Raw genomic sequence first — 20,229 nt, forward strand, 5'->3', positions numbered from 1 at the left:
TCCAACCGCCCTGTCGATTTGGATTGCACTCATTCAACAGATATTTATTGTACGTCCTCCATGTGCCTGGCATTTTGGTTGGTGCTAATGGATGCGGGGGTGAACGGGATAGGCAAGGTTCCAGCCCTTAGGGCACTCACAGTCTAGTGGGGGAAACTAATCAAATAAACATACGAGTCATGCTAATAAATGTAAAATCTCAAACTGAAAAATGATCTGGAATTGTAAGAACTTCAAAATGAAAATGGACTGGACTGGACTTGGGCTGAGCGCTAAAGCCTGAGTAGAGCTAACCAGGTGAATGTGAGGGGAGAAAAACCTCTGGGAGCATTCCAGCGAGAACAGACCGTGCAAAGACTCTGGGTGGGAGAACGTGCTGGAACACCAAGAGAAGGTGGAAATTGGGGAACAGAGGGCCTGGTAAGAGATGAGGCTAGAAAGGTGGGCAGGGGCCAAATCATGCCTTGCGGGCCAGGTAAGAATTTCAGTCTCTATTCTAAAAGCAATGGTAGACCTTGGAAGGATTTTGGGGTGGGGCGTGTGTGTGTGTGTGTGTGTGTGTGTGTGTGTGTGTGTGTGTGTGTGTGACATTATTAGAACTGTGTTTTAAAATATCCTTCCAAAAAAAAATAAAAAATAAAATAAAATAAAAATATCCTTCCTGGGACTTCCCTAGTGGTCCAGTGGTTAAGACTCTGTGCTACCACTACAGGGGATGCGGTTTCAATCCCTGGTCGGGGAATTAAGATTCTGCATACTGTGAGGCGTGGCATATAAATAAATACATACATACATAAACATATTTAAAAATATCCGGGCTTCCCTGGTGGCACAATGGTTAAGAATCTGCCTGTCAACGCAGGGGACATGGGTTCGAGCCCTGGTCTGAGATCCCACATGTGTCAGAGCAACTAAGCCCGTGCGCCACAACTACTGAGCCCACGCGCCACAACTACTGAAGCCTGCGCACCTAGAGCCCATGCTCCACAACAACAGAAGCCACTGCAATGAGAAGCCCACGCACCGCAATGAACAGTAGCCCCCGCTCACCACAACTAGAGAAAGCCCGCTCGCAGCAACGAAAATAAACAAATAAATAAATGTATTAAAAAAAAACAAAAAACCTTCCTGGCTGCAGTGTGGAGAACGTTTGGGGGGAACAGGGAAAGAGACAGGGAGACCACTGCAGCCTGTTACAAAAGCCCAGGGCACAAAAGGGGTGAAGTGGATCTCCCAGGGCATCTAAACCACACTTCCAAAATCGAACCAAGCATTAGTAGAGAAGGTGGGGTAGCCTGGTGGTTAAGGGTGGATATAAGGATGTAGTCATCACTAAGAGCTGGGAGTTCAACTGCCGGCTTTACATCCAGGTCCCACCACTTCCTACTGTGTCTTTGGTTAAGTCCCTAACGTCTTTGTGTCTCAGTTTCCTCATCTGTAAAATGAAGACAGTAACAGCCCCCATAGGGTTGCAGTCAGAACTAAGTGAGTTCTTGGCACAGTGCCTCGCATCCTAAAACGGGCTCCCCCTGTTCCCCATCTCAAGGATACCACTGCCATCCATGGAAACACCCAGCAAGACACCTTGGGCATTGTTCTTAATTCTCTTCCACACCCAGACAGTCACCACATTTGGACTCGTCTCCTTGCTAAGCTGATTTTGCAAGCCCACGTTCTTCCGTTCTTCCACCACTGCCACCCCCATCACCTCTCACCTACACCTACTTCTCTGGCCTGCCTGCCTCCCACTCCCTCCCTCTGGCCTTGGCTTCCTTGTATAATTCGACTCCACATCCCTGAGCACCTTCCGTGTATCAGGCACGGTTCCAGGTCACTGGCAAAATGAGGGCAAATGAGACAGCCCTGGTCCTCGAAAAGCACAGAAGAATCCTGTGGTAAATGGAAAGGCCCCAGTGGAAACTGTGAAACTCAGTCTCCCCAATCTGTAAAGAAGGTTTTGGGACCAAATGATCTCTTAAGGTCTTTTCAGCAAAAATATTCTAGGGAATTCCCTGGCGGTCCAGTGGTTAGGAGTCTGCACTTTCACTGCGAAGGGCCTGGGTTCGATCCCTGGTTGGGGAACTAAGATCCCACAAGCAGCACAGTGAGGTATTAACACGCACACACACACACACACACACACACACACTCTAAGATATTTCCACCGGCTCCTCCAAGGGCTGAGCTCTAGAAACCTTGCCTGATTCATCCTAGAGCCTTAGCTCATAATAAAGAGCTTCATACATTGTACAGATCTGGTAGGTGCTTGCTGAATGAGTTAATGAATGAATGCATGAGCAAACACATATCAATCCCCTGCTCAAAGCCATTTAATGTCTTCTCTTTGCTGACAATGTAAAGGCCTCTGACTTTAGCCCACCTCTATGAGTTGAATATCCTCTAACCCTGTGAACCGCTGCCTTCTGAGGCTGGAATGGGAAAGCTAAGGAGCTTTTGAAAAGCTTCATCCATTTGACAAACATTCACTGAGCACCTATTAAGTGCCAGGTCCAATGCTGGTGCTGGGAACATGGAGGAGGGCCCTGTCCAGCCCTGGGGTTAGGCAAGCCTTCCCAGAGGAAGTCACATCGAAGCCCAAGTCCCAAGGAATTGTGGGAGGTGGAGGTGGGCAGGAGAGGGCATGTAGGGATGCCAGAGGAGTGGGAACCCTTCCCACATTTCAACAGGCAGGGGGGCCTCCAGCTTCTCCTGGCAAAGCCCCAGAGACTGGGAGCTCACTTCTCGGTAAGTCAGCGCACTCAATGCCTGGCTCTCATTCTTAGAAAGTCCTTTCTCCTGACCCCAAGCCTACCCTACTCAACCTCCTAATTAGTAACAATAACAGTTTAACATGTTATACTCATTCAGCGAGTACTGACCCCCACTCTGCCTCTGCCAGGAGCTTCACATGCATGACCTGATTGATGCCTCACAGGAGCTACTATTAGCGCCATTTTTCAAATGTGAAAACTGAGGCTGAGAACCGGTGACTTGTTCACGGACCCCTACGCGTCAGGCCTCGACCCCAGGTTGTTGCGCCTTCAGGATCCCTGACCCTCGCTGCGTCCTGTTGGGCTTGGCTCACCCAAATGCCTTCCCCTGGGATCCAGGCAGAAGAGGGGCTTGGGCCCCAACCCTGTCCCTCCAGCAGGCCGGCTAGCCGAGTGTTGGTCTCCATCCCCTCTGAAGCTCCTAGGGAGACAATGGCGGGGTCTGCAGGGGAGACGAGGGCGCGGGGGCCCCCCTGCCCGCTGCCCTTTGTCTCCCCGCCTGCTCCCCTCGTGCGCCCCGGGAGGCTGGGAGGCGCCTCTTGCAGGCTTCCACCTCCCATTCTTGTGCTAATTGGGTGTCAAGCTGAGATCAGTGAGAAAGAAATCCTCCCCGGCTCGGGTTAAACTGCCGCCAAAGATGAGGGCTGAGCCCAGAATATCATTAGGCCGGGAGGAAGCAGGGCCCCCTCCTCCAGGGGAGGGGCTGGCCACGCATTCAGGCCCCTTTGAAAGTCACTCGGTCGCCCCTTCCCTTGCCGCCAGCGCCTCAATAGGCCCCTCAGAGGTATTTAACCTTCTTCCCAGGGATTGAAAGTGATACACCAAGCACTGGCCTGGGCAGCCACTCGCCTGTCTAAGGGTGGTAGGACCTCTGGGACGCTCAAGGCAGGCCCCTTCCAGCCTCCCCGGCCCAGCCTGCAGATGGGAACACTGAGGCTCTGGGAAGGGGGCTTGCATCCCAGCACTGCTATTCACAGGCCCTGTGGTCTGTGGAGAGACTTAGCTTCTCTGAGCCTCAGATTCCTCATCTGTGGAGTGCGGGTAAAAATTGTAGCTGCTCTGTGTGATGGATTTAATGAAATAACGCACATCAAGTGCTTGGCCTCACGTCCTGCACATAGGAAGTGCTCCACACGTGGTGGCTGTCAGCAAGTCGAAGGCAATGGGTTTGGCCTGATACAAGGATTTCCTAGCTGAGCCCCCAGTCCTCAAGTGTGCAAGAAACGCCCACAAAGGATTCACTCTGCATACCTTGCCTCAACTCTCCCCCCAGTCCCACCGCTGCAGCCTCACTGCCCTTCTTTCATCCGCCCTGCTCGCCCTTCCCTGCCCTTCACCTCCAGGCCTTTATGTTTTGTGGATCCTTCTGTCTGGGCCATTCTTCCCTCTCCCATTCTTGGATGACTCTTCACATGGCCTCTGTGACCATGAAACGCGACTTCCTCACCTACCCCACACGCCGACCCGGGCTCTGGGTTAGGGTGCAGCTAAGCACACACCCTTTGCTTCTTGACTGGCTAGGACCCTCTCCTCTGCCCCCAGATAGTGGGCTCCCTGAGGGCAGATCTGACCATGCCCCGACCCCCTGCACAGAGTAGGGCTTTAGCATCTGCTCCGTTGATGTACTTACACAGTGCTTTGTAAACTGTGAAGTGCTATGTAAATGTCAGGAAATGCCCAGTAAACAGTAGCTATCCTTAACTTCACAAGCAGGTATTGAGCACCGACTGCAGGCCCGGGGGGTGGGGGTGGGGGGGTAGGGGGTGGCGGGGGATGACTCACACAGCCATGGTTTGGGATGAGACAGGAGAGCTGCAAGGCCCAGGGGCCCGCCATCCCCGTCCCTTCATGGAGGGGCTGGGGGCGGCTGCTGGTGCAGAAGTGGGAAACGGGCCTAGTCTGGGGTCTTAACACCTCAACACTGCTCCTTTTTTCTTTTAACTACCACATACTGCACAGCTATCAGCATCAGACCCCGTGCTGAGAGATTTCCAAGCACGATCTCATTACACGTTCACAATTGTCCCGAGGTAGGGATTCCTAGACCACCATTTATGGGAGAGGAAACTGAGGCCTAGCCTGGCAAATGGACTTGAACTCAGGCCTGACCGGCTCCTCAGCAGGAGCTTTTAACCACCACTCCTTACTGCCTCTGGGTGACTGTGTTCAACCAGGGGAAAGGAACAGGGACCACTGGGGGGCTCCTTCCCGTCGGAGAGCAGTCATTGCTGCGGGTTAAAGACACAAAGCTTCACTGTCAGCCAAGTCCAGCCCCTTGGGAGCCTGATCAAAGGCCCACCACAGAGTCCTCTGGGATGAGTACCGCTGGGGGTGAAGTGGGGACTTGCACTCCCTCCTTCCAGCTTCCCTCGGCTGAGTGCCAAAGGCTGGACTGGATTCTGCAGGACCCGTGCGCCCTCTGCTGGTCACACTAGGGCACTGCAGCCATGCCTGCCACTCCCAAACCCCACCCGCATCAGCCTCGCTCTCCAGGGGCCAACTCCAGCGCTGCCTCCCTCTTCTCCCAAGAGTGGCACCAGACTCCACTATCTTTCAAAGGTCACTCCCCCAGGAGGCACCCCAGATTTCTCACCCTGGTCACCCACCACCCAGTCAGCTGCTGGCCTGGGGTGTGGCTCACAGTTGGCTCCACAAGCATGCGTGGAATGGAAGCTCATCTGGCTTTCCTGTTGCCTTCTGCACCAAGGAGCAGCGGGAAGGGCAAGGGGCTGGGGCTGGCATTCCAGTCCCCACTACTTGCTGTGTGACCTCAGTCAAGTGACAGACGGTGCTGAGGGTTAAATAGTGAAGATGACACCCTGGGGCACACACGCTGCCTGCTGCACTGGCTTGGGGTGGACCCCCTTTCCATTGGGCTGTGCACATTTCCAGCCTGCGTGCGACTCCAGGGGTTGGGCCCTAGGGGCCAGCTGGCCCTCCGCTGGCACTGCTGACAGCTCTGCAAACACTGTTCCAGGAAGCTTTCCTAGACTCTACCCAGCTGGTTAGGCAGCCCTGCTCTGCCTTGTACAGCACCCCTGCCAAACCCCCTGGGAAAATGCACCCCTAGCAGAAGGAACAGCATGGGCAAGGGTCTGGAGTTGGGACCCTGTGCTGGGTTAGGGTTTCCTCCCTCAACGGCTCTGAACAGCCCTTTCCTCATACTGGCTCCCTTTAGCTCTCTGAATCCTAACTGATCATTCCCTTGTCACAGAGACGACAAAGTCACTTGCCCAGCGCACAAGCTCGTGACACAGCTGGTTTAGACTCTCAAGATCATGCTGTGAAAACACCCTGCCAGGCTCAGGTGGGAACTGCCCCCCATCTAAGATAACCTGCTATATCCCTCAGTCCAAATGAACGAATGAATGGAGGAGTGAATGGGGCAGAAGCTGGGGCCTGAGCAGGATGGGGTGAGCTCAGGTGGCATCACACGGGCAGGGGGAGGAAGGCAGAGTTTATTGGCCCCTGAGCGCCCCCCACCCCTTCTCCCTTCATAGCCAGGCCAGGACGGAGACGGAGGAGGGGACAAGGACAGACCCACAAAGACAGAGAGGCCCTGCCTGAGGGACAGCCAGGCAGGCACCCAGAGAGAGGGGGATGAGACGGGTGCCCCGTCCAGTCTGCCTGCTACAGGTCCAGGCTGCCTGATAAAGGTCAGTCCCTCTCCTGCCCTCCTAGAGGCACCGGCAGGGCTGAGGACGCTTGAGTGGCTCCAGGGCCTGGATCCTATTCGGACACCTGATCAACGGCCACTGCTGCCCCCGCCCACTCTGCTGGCTTCCTGGGTCTGGGGGCTTCTGCCCTGGTCCCGTTTACAAGCTGCCTGTTCTCTGGAGAGTGCTTGGTGACCCTCCACCTCCCCTGTCCTGCCCTAAGACATCATCCTGAGGGGCCCAGTCTCAGTCTCAGCCTGGGGCCCAGAGGCCCCCTGAAGACACAACATGGAGATGAGGCTTTCACAGAAAGCCTCGGGGGGGAGGGGGAGGCAGCAGTGAGTCCCCTGGCAGTTTTGAGGGGTGGGGGTCGGCACCTCGGGGTTGTGAGGCCAGGCCCTTCTTGCTTTGGTCTGGCTTTGCCCAGGAACCCTCTGGGGTGGGAGCTGGTGCTCTGGGTCCAGCATCCGGTGGCCCTCAGAGGGACTCGGGGCAAATCACAGCTTCTCCTCGCCTGCCTGGATGCGAGTGTAGGCCTCTCGGTCCAGAGGGACATAGCGGCCCTTCCGGACATCCAGGTAGAACAGTGGGTCTTTCACAACTGTTAGGTCAAAGCCCTCCTTCCGCAGGTCTGTCTTCTGTAGCTTGAAGGTCCCTGAGGGAGGGAGAAGACAAGGGGGAAGAAGGGTCAGAAGGGTGTAGGGCAGGGCCCCGAGCTCTCAGAACCCGCCCTCCCACCAGGGTTGAGGAAGGGAGAGGAGGGCTGCAGAGGACACCGGAAAGGGGAGGCATGGGAGGAGGGGCACCGCCCTCTACAGTTTGCAAAGGCTCCATCCATTACATTATGTATCACTCCTCAGAGCAGCCCCGGCAAAGGGGAAGGGGCCGAGTTACCCAGGCCTTTTTGCAGACAGGGAAACGGAGACCTGAAGAAGAGAAGCTATTCTTTCAGGGCCACATGCTGAGTGACAGCAGAGTGAGGACCAGACCGCAGGTCTTCCCTGATGGCTCCCCCTCATCTGAGCACCTCCCAGGTACAGGCGTGATCTCACACAATCTGCACATCAACCCCAGGGGCAGGTGCACAACCATATTCTATGGATTCTAAGATGCACAAGATTTCAGATTTCAACATCTCTGAAATAGCTCAATTCGTGCTTTTTCCCCTTAATAGTATGTAATATAAATTATGCATCTTTCAATCAACGGTCTTAGCCCCTCTATATAGATGAGAAGACTGACGCTCAGAGGCACATATCTGAGCCAACGTCACACAGCTCGTAGGCAATGGAGCTGGGATTTGAACCCAGGTGTGACAGATGCCAGAAATGGCTACAGCTTCTCCCCAGGTACTCCTCTGCCGCGTGGACTGGCCACTTCTCCCAGCAAGAGATGGAGTCTTTCTCAACGGCTGCTTGAATCCAGACTGGCCTTACAACTGGCTCTGACTCACAGAATGCGGAAGAGGCCATGTTGTGGGTGGTCTAGGCCTCAAGGGGCCTTGCAGCTTCCATCCCCACACTCTCGGGGTGCCCTGAGACCACTCTAGCCTCTGAAGGAGGAGAAACCACATGGAACAGAGCAGAACCACCCCAGGAAGGGCCGCTTAGACGGGCGCTAAGTGGGTAGTCACTGGCCATATGTGGCTACGCAAATTTAATTAAAATGAAACGAAATTTAAAATTCAGTTTCCACGTCACACTGGTCCCACTTCAAGCGCTCGGGGCTGGTAGCTGCCGTGACGGAGAGCGCAGAGCGCAGCTAGAGCGCACTGCCATCACCACCGTTCTGTGGACATCACTGCAGAGCCAACCAGCCGGAAGCCCCACGTGAGGGTGGCCCTCTCACACCCGATGGCACTATTTGACCCTAGATGGGGCCAACAGAAGAACACTCAGCTGGACTTAACCCCAAACTGCTGACCCACAAATTGCGAGCAAATAAAATGGCTGTTCTGAGCCCTAAGTAAGTTTGGAGGCAGCCAGGACTGAGGAGAGTGGAGGGGAGGTCAGGGCATGAGCCTCAGAGCTGCCTGCCCAGAGAAGCTCCCGAGAGGACCGACAGACAGAAGGACACCACCCCGCCGTGTGCCGGTGGACCCACCACGCGGCCCTCCCCCTGGGCCACCTGCAGCCTCCCCCAGCCTCCACACAGGACAGGAATCTGACCAGGTCACTACCTTGCTCAAACACTTCTGTGGCTCCCTACTGCCCCCGGTATAGTCCAAGCCCCCCTCCCCGGCCCACAAGGCCCCTGCTGCCCTTGCCATCCCACCTCACGCCGCTGCCCACCCCTCACTGCTCCAGCTTCGGGGCCTCCTTTCATTCCTCTAGCAGCCAAGTGCCTCCCTGCCTCAGGGACTCCGCAGTGGCTGTTCCCAGAGCCCGGAAGGCCTCCCACCCCCACGAAGTCCTCCCTCCCTCCCTCCCTCTCACTCTCAGGTCTACGCTGAAACCGCACCTCCTCAGGGGAGCCTCCCAGTCACCCCCAACCCCCTCACTCACTTTCCTGTCAGTTTGATCTGCATTCCATTCTTTATCTTTGGAATTCCTTATCCTGTGGCTGCCTCCCCTGCTGCTCTAGAAGCTCCCAGAAGGCACAGGTCCTGCCGGAATTTGTCACCTGTACCCCCAGGGCCTAGCACAGTGCCTGGAGCAGACTAGACACTCAGTCGGTATTTGTTCTCAGTTGTCCCACTGAGAATGGGTGCACCCTCTCTCCCTGAAGCCTGGGTCTGCTCACAGGTAGGTCAGGTTACCAACCACTTGGCAAGGCTGTGGGTGAAGGCAAAATGACAGGCACCTCGGCCTCTCAGAAGGACCCAGGAAGGGACCTTGGCCTGGCACCTGCGAGTTGGAGCTGGGGTCAGGGGTGGGGACAGACCTGTTTTGTGCAGCTCAGGCAGGAAGCGCAGGAAGATGGGGCGGGCGTACAGGGGCAGCTCCTTCTCCAGGAGCTGGGCTAAGCGCTCCAGGTCACAGCTGCCAGAGGGGTTGGCCACAGCGGCCATGCCGGCCCGGCCCTCGGTTCCTGGGGGTGGCAGAGTGGGCAGTGAGCGGCTGGCGATGGCCCCTGCGGCCCCTCCGCACACACGCCGGCACCTCCCGCCTCCCCGGGTACCTGGCACCTCGACGCCATACACGGCCACGTCGGCCATGGCCAGCAGGCGGCTGAGCGCGCCCTCCACCTCTGTGGTGGACACGTTCTCGCCTTTCCAGCGGAAGGTGTCCCCCGTGCGGTCCCGAAAGTACAGGTAGCCCAGCTCGTCCATCACCAGCACGTCGCCTAGAGGGGAGCTGGGTGAGCTGGGTCCCGGGGGTTCCCGGGGAGGTGCTCTCAGAGGGTGGCGAAAGGCCCCTTCCTCCCCCCCACCACCCGAGGGGCGGCAAAGGCCTAGGGAGAGGTGCCCACCCACCGGTGAGGTAGGCCTGGTCCCCCTTCTTGAAGACATCCTTGGCGATCTTCTTGTTGTTGGCGCCCTGGTTGAGGTAGCCGTCGAAGCGCCGCAGGGGGTCCTGCTGGACGATGGCGCCCACCAGCTGGCCCGGCTCACCTGTGGGCAGGGGAGGCAGGGTCAGACCTGCCCTGGGGTCTCTTTCACACTGAGTGCACCCTGCAGCTGTCCACAGAAACGCCCACTTCTCCCCGCCCCACCCTGGGAGCCCCGAGGGCAGGGAGCGTCTCGGTAAAGTCTGGTCACTGAACAGATGGATGGAAAGTCGAACAAACAAATGACAGGGTGGTCAAGCCCTACGCAGACGGTCTAACCAGAGCCGGCACTCCCAGGGCCCTGGCTCTGCTTAAAGAGCTTTACGTTCTGTACCACATGGACTCCTCAGGACAACCACGTGCAGGTGAGGGACTCAGGCACAGAGCTGGGGGGCTGAGGCGGCCTGGGCCCAGGGTCCACAACATGAAAGTGCACGAAGGGACTGGGTGGATGGGACGGTGACTGAACGGATGCACGGATGAAGAAATAAATGCCTGGAAGCCCTCAGAGAAGATGACTTCTGGCTGCTGACCAGGATGGGGCTCCCCACCCACCAGCCCCACCCCCCTCCTGAGTCAGCCCCTCCCACTCTCACCCCCAACTGCAACCCTAGGGTAGACCTGGTTGGCATGGAAGGCAAACGCCATCAGGCCCCCGGATCAGCTCCATGGTGTCCTCGTTGACACGAACCAGCCGGATGGGGTACACGAAAGACAGGATGCGGCTGTTGAATCCACAGGCCCCCACCTGCAAAGGCCGAGACTCGGGCCCAGCTGCTCCCACCATGGGCCTGAAACTGGACAGTCTGGGGGCTGCGGGGGGCCTCCAGCACCCACACTCCCACACTGGAACTCTGCTCTCCCCTCTGCCACCCGTGCCTTCCGTGGTCCATCTGCGTCCCCAACCTGGGCCGCACCTGGCCGTCGAAGTTGCCCAGGCTGCAGTTGCACTCCGTGGCCCCGTAAAACTCGGCCACCTGGGAAATGTGGAAGCGGCTACAAAAGTTGGTCCAGATGGACTGCCGGAGGCCGTTGCCGAGGGCCATGCGCACCCGGTGCCGGTTTTCCGCCTCCCGGGGTGGCTGGTTCAGGAGGTAGCGGCAGAGTTCGCCGATGTACTGCACGATCTGGGGATGGACTTGGTGTGAGTCTGGGCCCCTGGGGCTACTCTTACTTCACTGCCCCCCAACCCCCCAAGCCCCTACCCCTACTACCCCAGGGGCTGGCTGTGCAATCCCTTCCCTCTCCGGGCCTCAGTCTCCCCATCTGAACAACGGGAGTGCTGCCCCAAATAAATGGCTGGCTGCCCTCAGCTGTCAGACAGATGTCCCTGGGTAGACCTGGCGGGAGGGTCCCGAGGGGACGGGGATGCTCATCCCCGTCCCCTCTCACTCACTGTGCAGTTGTATTTGATACAATCGTCCCAGAAGCGGGAAGCTGAGAACTTCTTCCGGATCACCACCGTCATGCCATGGAGCAGGCACTGCCCGATTCCCACGATGTTTCCTGAAGGCAGAGGGGTGGGCCTCAGAGGTCAGGTAGACAGGAGACCCTTCCCTCCAGAGCCTCCTCTTGTACAGCCCAATCTCCTCAAAGGCTCTTTCCCTTTCTCTCTCCTGTCCTGTCCCTCCAACACTAACTGGTCATATCTCTCTCGCCAGTCAGACACCTTCCATGGCTCCCCAGTGCCTATAGGATTGAGTACGCAATCCTTAGACTGTCCTCTGAGGCCTCTGGAGCTGGCCCCAAGCTCCTGCTCCCATACCCGTAACGCTACCATTCAGCCAGGGGGCACTGAGCTAGCCCGCCTAGCTTCTGCACCTCACATCTGCCTGCCTTGGGTGCACCTCCTCCAGGAAGCCTTCCAGGCCATCACTGGGCTCTTCCCTTGAACTGAGCTCCTGCTCCCTGCCTCTCCCCATACTCAATGCCATTTCTTGTATTAAGAGTCAGGATAGGGTCCCATCATTCATCCTGCCCCAAACACACACAGCCAAACCCTAAGCACCTTGAGGGCAGGAATTACATTTATTCCATCTCTGTCTTTCTAAAAGCTCCTAAGACCAAGCAGCTCCTAAGACTGTGCATACCTGTGGAAGCGACCTGAATGGTCAGACCAGCCCAGGTGCCCTGCGGGACACAGCCACACACACCACTTTTGCTGGTGTGGCCACTTTCATTCAGAGATCAATGCCCACGTCTGTATTTGAACCCAGATTTGACTCCAAAGCTCAAATGTTTCTACTGCAACATGCTGCCTGCCAAGAAGGGTGGGGCTTCCAAGACTCTGGGGGTGCTGGAGGCTGAGTGGACAGGCCTGGAATACCTGCAGAGTGGTAGAGGGGGAGACAGTCGTAGACGATGTCGTCGGGCCGCATGCGGAAGCCGTAGTACACCAGGGCAGCCATGCGGTAATACCTGGGAGGGCAGAGGGCCAAGGGCTCTGTGGGCCGCTGGAAAGGCAGGAGGAGTGGCTCCGAGGCCCCACCATCCCCAGGCCTCCCCCCAGGGCACCTTCCCCTTACCTGCTGTGCACCACGATGGCAGCTTTGGGCAGCCCTGTGGTGCCTGACGTGTAGATGTAGAAGAGCTTATCTGAAGAAAACAGACACTGTGAGAGGGAGCAGCACAGGGCTGGGCAAAGAGTCAGGCAGGCAGACATCTGCAGGTGTACATCACTCAACACCCACTCCCATCACACCTCCTCCAGAAAGCCTACACTGATGATCCCAGGCACCACTCTCTGCTCTAATGCCTGCACTGCTTCCTTCAACGAACTTTTTCCGAGCCCTCGCTCTGTGCCAGGCCTGGGGAGACATCAGTGACTAAGATGAGCACAGGCCTTGCCTGGGTGGAGGTGAGAGCCAAGTGGGACAGGAAGATGAGGACACGGGTATTTCCAATACTGAGCGCAGAGTGTTGGGAAGCACAGGGCCTGTCAAAGCCCAGCTGCAGCGCTTGACCCAGGCTCCAGGGAGGGGAGGTGGCACCAGGGAGGGCTTCTCGAAGGAGGTGATGCCTACTGCGTGGGGAGGGTCAGCTGCAGGAAGCCGGGTGCAGAGGTAGCTTTTGCACCACTGACCATTTCTGTATTCCCCCACTGCCAGGACCAGGGATTGTCACGTTATGGTTTCTGTGTGAGGTCAGCTCCACCAGGCTGGAGGTTCCAGGAGGTCAGGAATGCCTCTGCACGTTATATAGTAACTATCTCACGTTCTCAGGGCGCGTGCAGTATGTCAGCCCTAGGCTTGGCGCCAGGTTCAACCAGCCAGAGTCCCGCCCTCAAGGAGCTTAAAAAAGCACCCGGCGGACCATATCCACACACGGCAGAGGTTAAACGATAATGACGATGACGGCCAGTTACTGAGCACTTCCGGTCATACCCTAGCTTTCCACTGGACCTTTTCCAACCCTCAAACACAGGCTCTGTTGCCATCCCCAATTTTATGGCTCTGGGAACCGAGGCTCAAAGGGCAGCTCAGGTGTTCAGGGTCATACACGGGAAGCAGTAGAGCTGGGATATGAACTTGGCCCAGGCTCTGAACCCCCAGGCGATGCAGCAAGCCGTGGGCTGCAGAAGGCGGGCTGGAGTGGGCAGGAAGAGAGGTGAGAGGGCCTGGAAGGCTGCCTAGAAGGCGGGGGGAGGCAGCCCAGAGCAGGGAGGGGATCACAGACCAACAGGGGCCTGCACTGAACAGGTGGTGGGTGACCATGCAAAGGGTCTCGCCCCTGGTCCAAGCGCAGCCCAAACTCAGGCGAGGCAGGCTCCTGGGTTCCACGTGATCCTGCACGAGTCAGGCGTCAACGAAGGCTGTTCAAGAACTGCGTTCTGTGTGCCTGGCACTTTCACACACATCAGCTCATGCAGCCTTCGTAGTAAGCCCAGGATCACTGTCCTCATTTTCCCGGATGGAAAAGGGAGGTGACATGACTCACTCCAGGTCACGTAGCAAGTTTACAGAAGAACCCAGGCCTTGAGGCCACTGCTCTGTCCCTGGCCATCTTAGAATTCCCCCGTGGGGGTGAGGGGCCCACCTACGAAGCCCTTGTTGGGGCGGCTGGGCAGGTGCTTTGGGGCATCTTCTAGCAGGGGGTCCAGGTGCTCCGTGCCGGCGGGCACTGCGCTGGCCTCCCAGGGACCGGTGCAGAAGAGGCTGATGGAGGGGTCCAGGCTGGCACAGATCTCAAGGACAGCTGTGGGGGAAACAAGGCAGATCAGCAGGCAGGCCAGGACACCCCGTGTTCCCAGGACCTCTGCTTGTGCCGGGGCTGAGCATGTTGTCAGGGGAGGCTGGCTGGGTAGGGCAGAGAGATGGGTGAAGCACCTGGGACCTCGTCGTAAGGAAGATGCTGAGAGGAGCAACGGCTCCCATTAGCTGCTGGCTAACTACGCCACGGGCTCTTTACATGCGTGCTCCTGCGCACACACCCCAGGAAACAGGTTCCAATAACAGCCCATTTTACAGATGAGAAAATTGAGGCTGAGAATGGGAGGGATTCACTCACAGCTAGAATGTGCTGGAGCTGGGACTCAAAGTCAGCTCTATCTCACACCAAGGCTTACTATGGCCCTACCCACTGTACTATGCTAGTCTATGGGGGACTGGTTAGGAGGGAGGAGTGGGGGGTCAGAGGCCGGCAGCCCTCCAGCCTCTTCAGAGGGTGGGAACCTTCTCTCAGGCTCTCCTGTGCACTACACATGTCCAGATACTCACCCGCCCTGAGCGTAGGCCAGTCTGGCCCACACAGCCACAACTCCTCTGGCTTCCTCTTGACTTGTCCAACCCTCTCCCCGCTCCCTGCTGCATCTTTCCTCCTCCCCTTTCAGCATCTTAAGAACCTCTCCTGCCCATTATTCCACAGTCACAGCAGCATGGGGAGAGAGAACAGGGACACTGTGGTCAAAGCCCGAGATCAAACCCCGGTTCTGTCACTTAACAGCTGGGTGGCTCTGGGTGAGTGCCTCACGCCACCCTGAACCTCAGTCTCCTCATCTGTGAAGCCAAGATGACAATCTCTACCTCACCAGGCTTAGTGGAGATTAGAGCTGCTTTTGTAAAGCCCCAAACTCAGCACGTGGTCAGTGCCCAACGCGGTGGCCAATAAACATAAGCTCTGCAGGAGAGCAGGGAACAGACTCTTGTCCCCATTTTATAGATGAGGCCTAATTAGTCACAAGAACAGTTACCATTATGTCTGAGGGGTCACCTAGCATCGGCCACTGTGTTATTACTTCAGGTGAAGTCTCCCTGAAAACAGCAGGAGGCAGGTGCTATGGTGAGGAGACTGAAGCACAGGGTCTCACTCGGGTCTCCAGCCTACCAGGGGCACAGCCCAGGCCATCTGACTCCAGGGCTCATGCCCTTAACCGGTGAGCCACACAGACTCTCCCAGGGCTGGGGGGGGGGGAGGGGGTTGTGGCGGTCCCGTGGGACTCCCTGCCTATCCCCTGCCCCTTCGGGGCTCACCTGGGGCCATCTCGCTGCCAAAGATGAGGGCCCGGGCCTGGGAGGAGGTCAGGCAGTGGCGCAGCGCGTCCCGCCGGAGGTTGGTGTTGATGAGCGCCGCCTCCACGCCCAGCTTGGCCATGCCCAGCCACAGGCCCACAAACTCATTGCAGTTCTCCATGAAGAGGGCGACCACGTCGCCCGAGGCCAGGCCCCGCGCCTGCAGGAAGTTGGCCACGCCGCTTGAGTAGTCATCCAGCTGGCAGAAGGTCCAGTGGGTGTCCGTGCCCTCGAAGATCAGGGCCGTCTTGTTCGGGTGGCGCTGGACCGTGGAGGCGAACAAGATGGGCACCGTGCGCCGCTCCCGCAGGTAGCGTCGGACCTTGGCCTTCACCTTCAGGAGCACTAGGCCGCCGCTGGGTGTGGGGCGGGAGAGGGATGAGCAAGGGAGCTGTGACTGCTGGGCTTGGGAGTGGGGGTCCGGAGGCCCTGGTCTGATCACTTGTGACACCCCTTTCCCAGCACCTGTGTGCGGGGCAGCGATACATGCAGCGGCTCACTGATGCTGCACGATAACATCAGGGAGCCGATAACACCAGGGACCCGGGCGATTACTCCCTCCCCGGTACAGAGGAGGAAACCGGTGCCAGGGTTTGCCCTGGGCTTTACGGGTGGAACGTGGCAGCACTGACATTTGAACCTCAGTCCTGTCCGGCTCCAGAGTTCAACTCCAAGTACACTCTAAGCTCTGCTCTGAGTCTGCTGCTCTGTTGGGGACTTCCACGACTACAGGGCCCCAAGTCAAAGTCCAAACTCCTCCTCCTGGACCTCCTACACCCCTGTATTGTCCCTCTCCCCATAACTGCCGCAGTGAAAAAGGACGAGTTTGCGATTTGTCCCGTCTCCCTCCCGGTGAGCCCAGCAAGGTCCGCCCTGTTCACCATCTTGCCCCCGGGCGCTGCTCAGTGCCAGGCACAGGGTAGATGTTCAATAAGTGTTTGTGGAATCACTTGGCAACATCCTCCTTTCCTGCCCCACCCGTGCCACCTCTGACCCCTGAACTCTCCTGGCCCCCCAGCCTCTGTGCCTTTGCTGATGCCGTGCCCTCTGGCTGGAATCCCCCACTCCCACTTCCTTGAGGTGACTCTCAAGTACAACTGCTTTTCCTCCAGGAGGCCTCCTCTGATTCCCCAGGGCCCGGGCCTGAAGCCATCTCCCTTTGTTCACGCTCCCACAGCTCTCTGCTGCGACCACCCTTCCTGCAGTGGCCACTCAAAACCTCCTTTTGCAATCAACTCAGACTGACAAAGACTGAGCCACCTGTCCTGGGTGTGGGTCGGGGTGCTGGGCACTGGGATACTACCGTGATTAAGACTGCCAGGGTCTCTGCCCGCATGGCACTGCCAGTTTAGGGATTGACTGTGTTCCCTCCGGTCTCCCTGACCAGTCTAAGCTTGGCCCAGGTCTGGGGCTGCCTCATTCCCCTCCCCACCCCAGGCCCCAGAGTCAGCTCAGCGCTTTTCACAGAGGAGGTAGCAGCAGGTGTTTCTGGTACAGGATATCCCCATGGACCATCCCTGACTTTCTCTGGGAAGCAGGTTCTCCCTGACACGATTCAGGGCCTGCTCTAGAACTCAGTGCCCTCTCAGACTCATGCCAACTGGAGGACAGGGCCTCCTCCACAGGGTTCTTCTTCACCCTCTCACAAGTTATAGCATGTTCTTAGGACTCCTTACGGATGTCTCCTCAACACGCCCGGTGTTGGATGTATGTCCCAGGACCCCAAGTCTGCCCCAGGCTAAAGAGCACCAAGTTAAGGAGATTCCCTGGGAGGAGACCTTGACCTTGGCAATGGAGGTACCACATACTATTGCAAGGGGAAGGGTGTGGAACACAGACTGCTCCTTTGGGGCCTGGGTGCCCTGTGCTGGTAGAGACCATAGGGTCTGGCCTGGGGAGATTTGGGGGATTAGGAGCCCAGCATAGTGTAGGAAACCCAGGAAGGGTTGTACCAGGTACTCACAAGACATCACGCCTGACGGTCTTGACGAAGACTCGGACGAAGCGCCAGCCGCCAGACCCCAGGTAGAGGAAGAGCAGGGAGAAGCCGACTTGGGTCCAGGGCAGTTTCAGCACCAGCTTGGAGAACAGCAGCAGCCCCACCAGAGACGCCCCAAGCAGCATTGTGGCCTGTGGGCACAGGGCAGTCAGTGGACCCAAATGCCTGGATCCCCTACCTCCTGGCTCGCGCAACCAGGCCACTATCATCTCAAAGGGTTAACCTGTAGTGAGGCCATATTGAGTAGGGTAGCCGAGGTCTGGGTCCCTTTCTGGGGCTGTCGGGAAGGGTCAGGCTAGAGGCATGGGACTTGAGGTGAGGAGTTCCAGGGCTGAGAGTCAGAGGCTGGGTTCTAGCCCCTAAGTCCCATCTCTGCCTATGACTCTCTGAATGACCTTGGGCAAGTCCCTTTCCCACTTCAGTCCTTAGTCTTCCCCTCTGTGCAATGGGTGTAATGAGAATTGCTCTCAGAGGCCCTTCCAACCAAAAGAAGACAGTCCACTCTCCTGACATCCAGGATCCCAACCAAAATGCCTTGACGCGGGTATTGACTTGAGTGCCTCGGGCTCGACTCCCCACCCAGAGACCTACGGAGTTTCTGTGGATGATCAGGCCAAGCCACAACACCCAAAGGGGCAACTTCTTGAGAAGGGGCCCTGCTCAGTCCCTGCCCATAGGTCCAGGCAGTGCCATGCCTCTGTTGGCCCACAGAGGGCGATGGAGAAAACAGGTGAGAGCCTGGAGGTGCCTGAGAGGTGACCGCACAGAGGGGAAAGGTGATTGAGGGAGAGGAAGAGGGGCTTGAAGTCACCCCCACAAACACACTCAGCAAGCCACTCAGATGAATCTTAGGGGATTGGGGCTTAAGGGGAGAGGAACGGCTGGCAGGGCTGAGATTAGGACTCTTGGACTCTATTCCTGGTGCTTTACAGACTTGCTCAAGGGGCAGCAGATGGGACTGTTTTCCTTCAGGTTCTCCTGTTCCTGGGGAGGGGCTGAAGGTCACGTCTATGAGGTAGCCTGAGATTCTCCAAGCCAGGACGAAGACATGGTCTGGACCACAGGGAACCCTTACACCATCTCTCCCTCCTCCACACGAAAAGCAAAAGCCGGGAGGGGGACGAACCAGCGCCTCCAACTCCAATGCCAAGGGTCTCCAAGGTCCTCAGACCTCTGGACTAACAGAGCCCGCCAGGGCAAAAGACAAGGACCCGTCCCGGAAACCTGGGGGATGGGACGAGGAGGGAACGGGATGCCCAGATCTCCCGGGCCCCGATCCCGGGTCACTGCGGACCGCCTTGACCCCCAGAAAAGCCAGGGTAGCAGAGCGCCCGGCAAGGAGACAGAGCAGCAGGGCGCGCCCCCCACCCCAGACCGGTACCGCCACCTTCCCCGGACTCGGTAGGGCACATTCTCCCGCCCGGGGACCCATTGTCCTAGCCTGTGCTCACCTGGTGTCGGCCCCGCCGCGGAGCACGCAGTCCAGATGCGGCCCGGCTGCTGTAGCAGAGTGGGGAGCGCGGAGGAGCATCAGCTGCTCCTGGGCGCACAGAGCCGAGTCTCAGCAGCGTTTCCCCGGCTCTGCGCCCTGCACGGCCCAGCAGCTCGGCCGGCCCCGCCCGCCCGCCCGCGGGACTCCTCCCCTGCCCGTCTCCCGCCCGCCTCCCGCCCGCCTCCCGCAATCCAAACCGGCTGCGCCGGCCGGCACCGCCGCCTGCCGCGCCTTGCCCGGGGTGAGCACGCCGCAGAGCTGGCAACGCCGCGCAGCCTCCGCGAGCCCTACGCCGCCCGACCCAGCCCGTCCCACGCGCGCGACGGCTCCTGGCGGCGCCCCGCGCGGCACGCTGGGAGTTGTAGTCCGCGCCGCGCAGCCCCGCCGGGCAGCAGAGGCCCCCGGGGCAGTGAGGAGGCAGGCGGGCTCTGCCTGGACCCCGACCCCCAATCCCTGGGCGTCCGGACGTGGGGGAGAGCACCCCCGCCGCACCGTTGGCGCGGAATCTGGAGTCCGCGCCCGGACCCGAGCAGAGTTCAGCAAAGGCCCGGCGCCACACCTAGAAGAACGCTAAAAAGGCTGTTTCAGGCAGAGGCGAGTCGGGTGGAAAGAATCTAGCAACTGGCTCTGTGGCGCAATGGATAGCGCATTGGACTTCTAGCTGGCCTCGTGTGGTTATTCAAAGGTTGTGGGTTCGAGTCCCATCAGAGTCAAATTTTGACAGCTCCTCCTTCACTTCCATTCGGAAATTTTATGGCCTCCAAGGCCACAAGGTTCCGAAGACCCAAAGGCTCCTGCAGACCTCAGACTGGCACCTGTGCTTCTGGGACAGCAATAAACTTGGTGTAGGGATTGCTGCGTAGGAACCCCTTCCCATCCTTGGTCTCTTGAAAGCAACCTGGCACACTTGGTGGCACAAAGGGCACGGATCTGGAGACCCGTACGTATCTTTGGCCTCTGAATGGTCTGGACCCTGAGGGCTGTGACCACGTTTGTCATGCCACCCAGTTCTGGGCCATCTGCCAACTTCCCACCCACTGTGTCACTCTGGACCTCTGAAAACTGGGTTCCTTGATAATCAACCATGTTGGGCATCCACAGTTGCCACTTGTCCTTAAATAGATTCCTTAATCCCTTAGTCCAGTCAAAGTCCTTAAAAGTGAAGGAGGACAGTTTTCAGGGTATGTTTATAGGAATTAAAAATGAAATTTTGGGGCTTCCCTGGTGGCGCAGTGGTTAAGAATCCGCCTGCCAGTTCAGGGGACATGGGTTCGAGCCCTGGTCCGGGAAGATCCCACATGCCGCGGAGCAACTA

General features: G+C 58.0%; 1 protein-coding gene across 1 annotated transcript; it reads right to left on the bottom strand.

Annotated features, from left to right (window-relative positions):
• Positions 1 to 6,285: 6,285 nt before the first annotated feature.
• On the bottom strand, positions 6,286 to 18,995 carry SLC27A4 (solute carrier family 27 member 4). Its single transcript, XM_082842013.1, has 13 exons — positions 18,874 to 18,995; positions 17,387 to 17,553; positions 15,385 to 15,779; positions 13,952 to 14,110; positions 12,442 to 12,511; positions 12,243 to 12,334; positions 11,313 to 11,422; positions 10,834 to 11,043; positions 10,538 to 10,664; positions 9,843 to 9,980; positions 9,548 to 9,712; positions 9,311 to 9,457; positions 6,286 to 7,082 (listed from the first exon to the last, which is right to left on the bottom strand). The coding sequence occupies exons 2-13, from the start codon at positions 17,545 to 17,547 to the stop codon at positions 6,925 to 6,927; spliced, it is 1,932 nt and encodes a 643-aa protein (XP_082698139.1). The 5' UTR covers positions 17,548 to 17,553; positions 18,874 to 18,995; the 3' UTR covers positions 6,286 to 6,924.
• Positions 18,996 to 20,229: the final 1,234 nt, after the last annotated feature.

The sequence above is a fragment of the Leucopleurus acutus genome (assembly GCF_964270905.1).
Source record: "Leucopleurus acutus genome assembly, chromosome: 7".
NCBI lineage: Eukaryota > Metazoa > Chordata > Mammalia > Artiodactyla > Delphinidae > Leucopleurus > Leucopleurus acutus.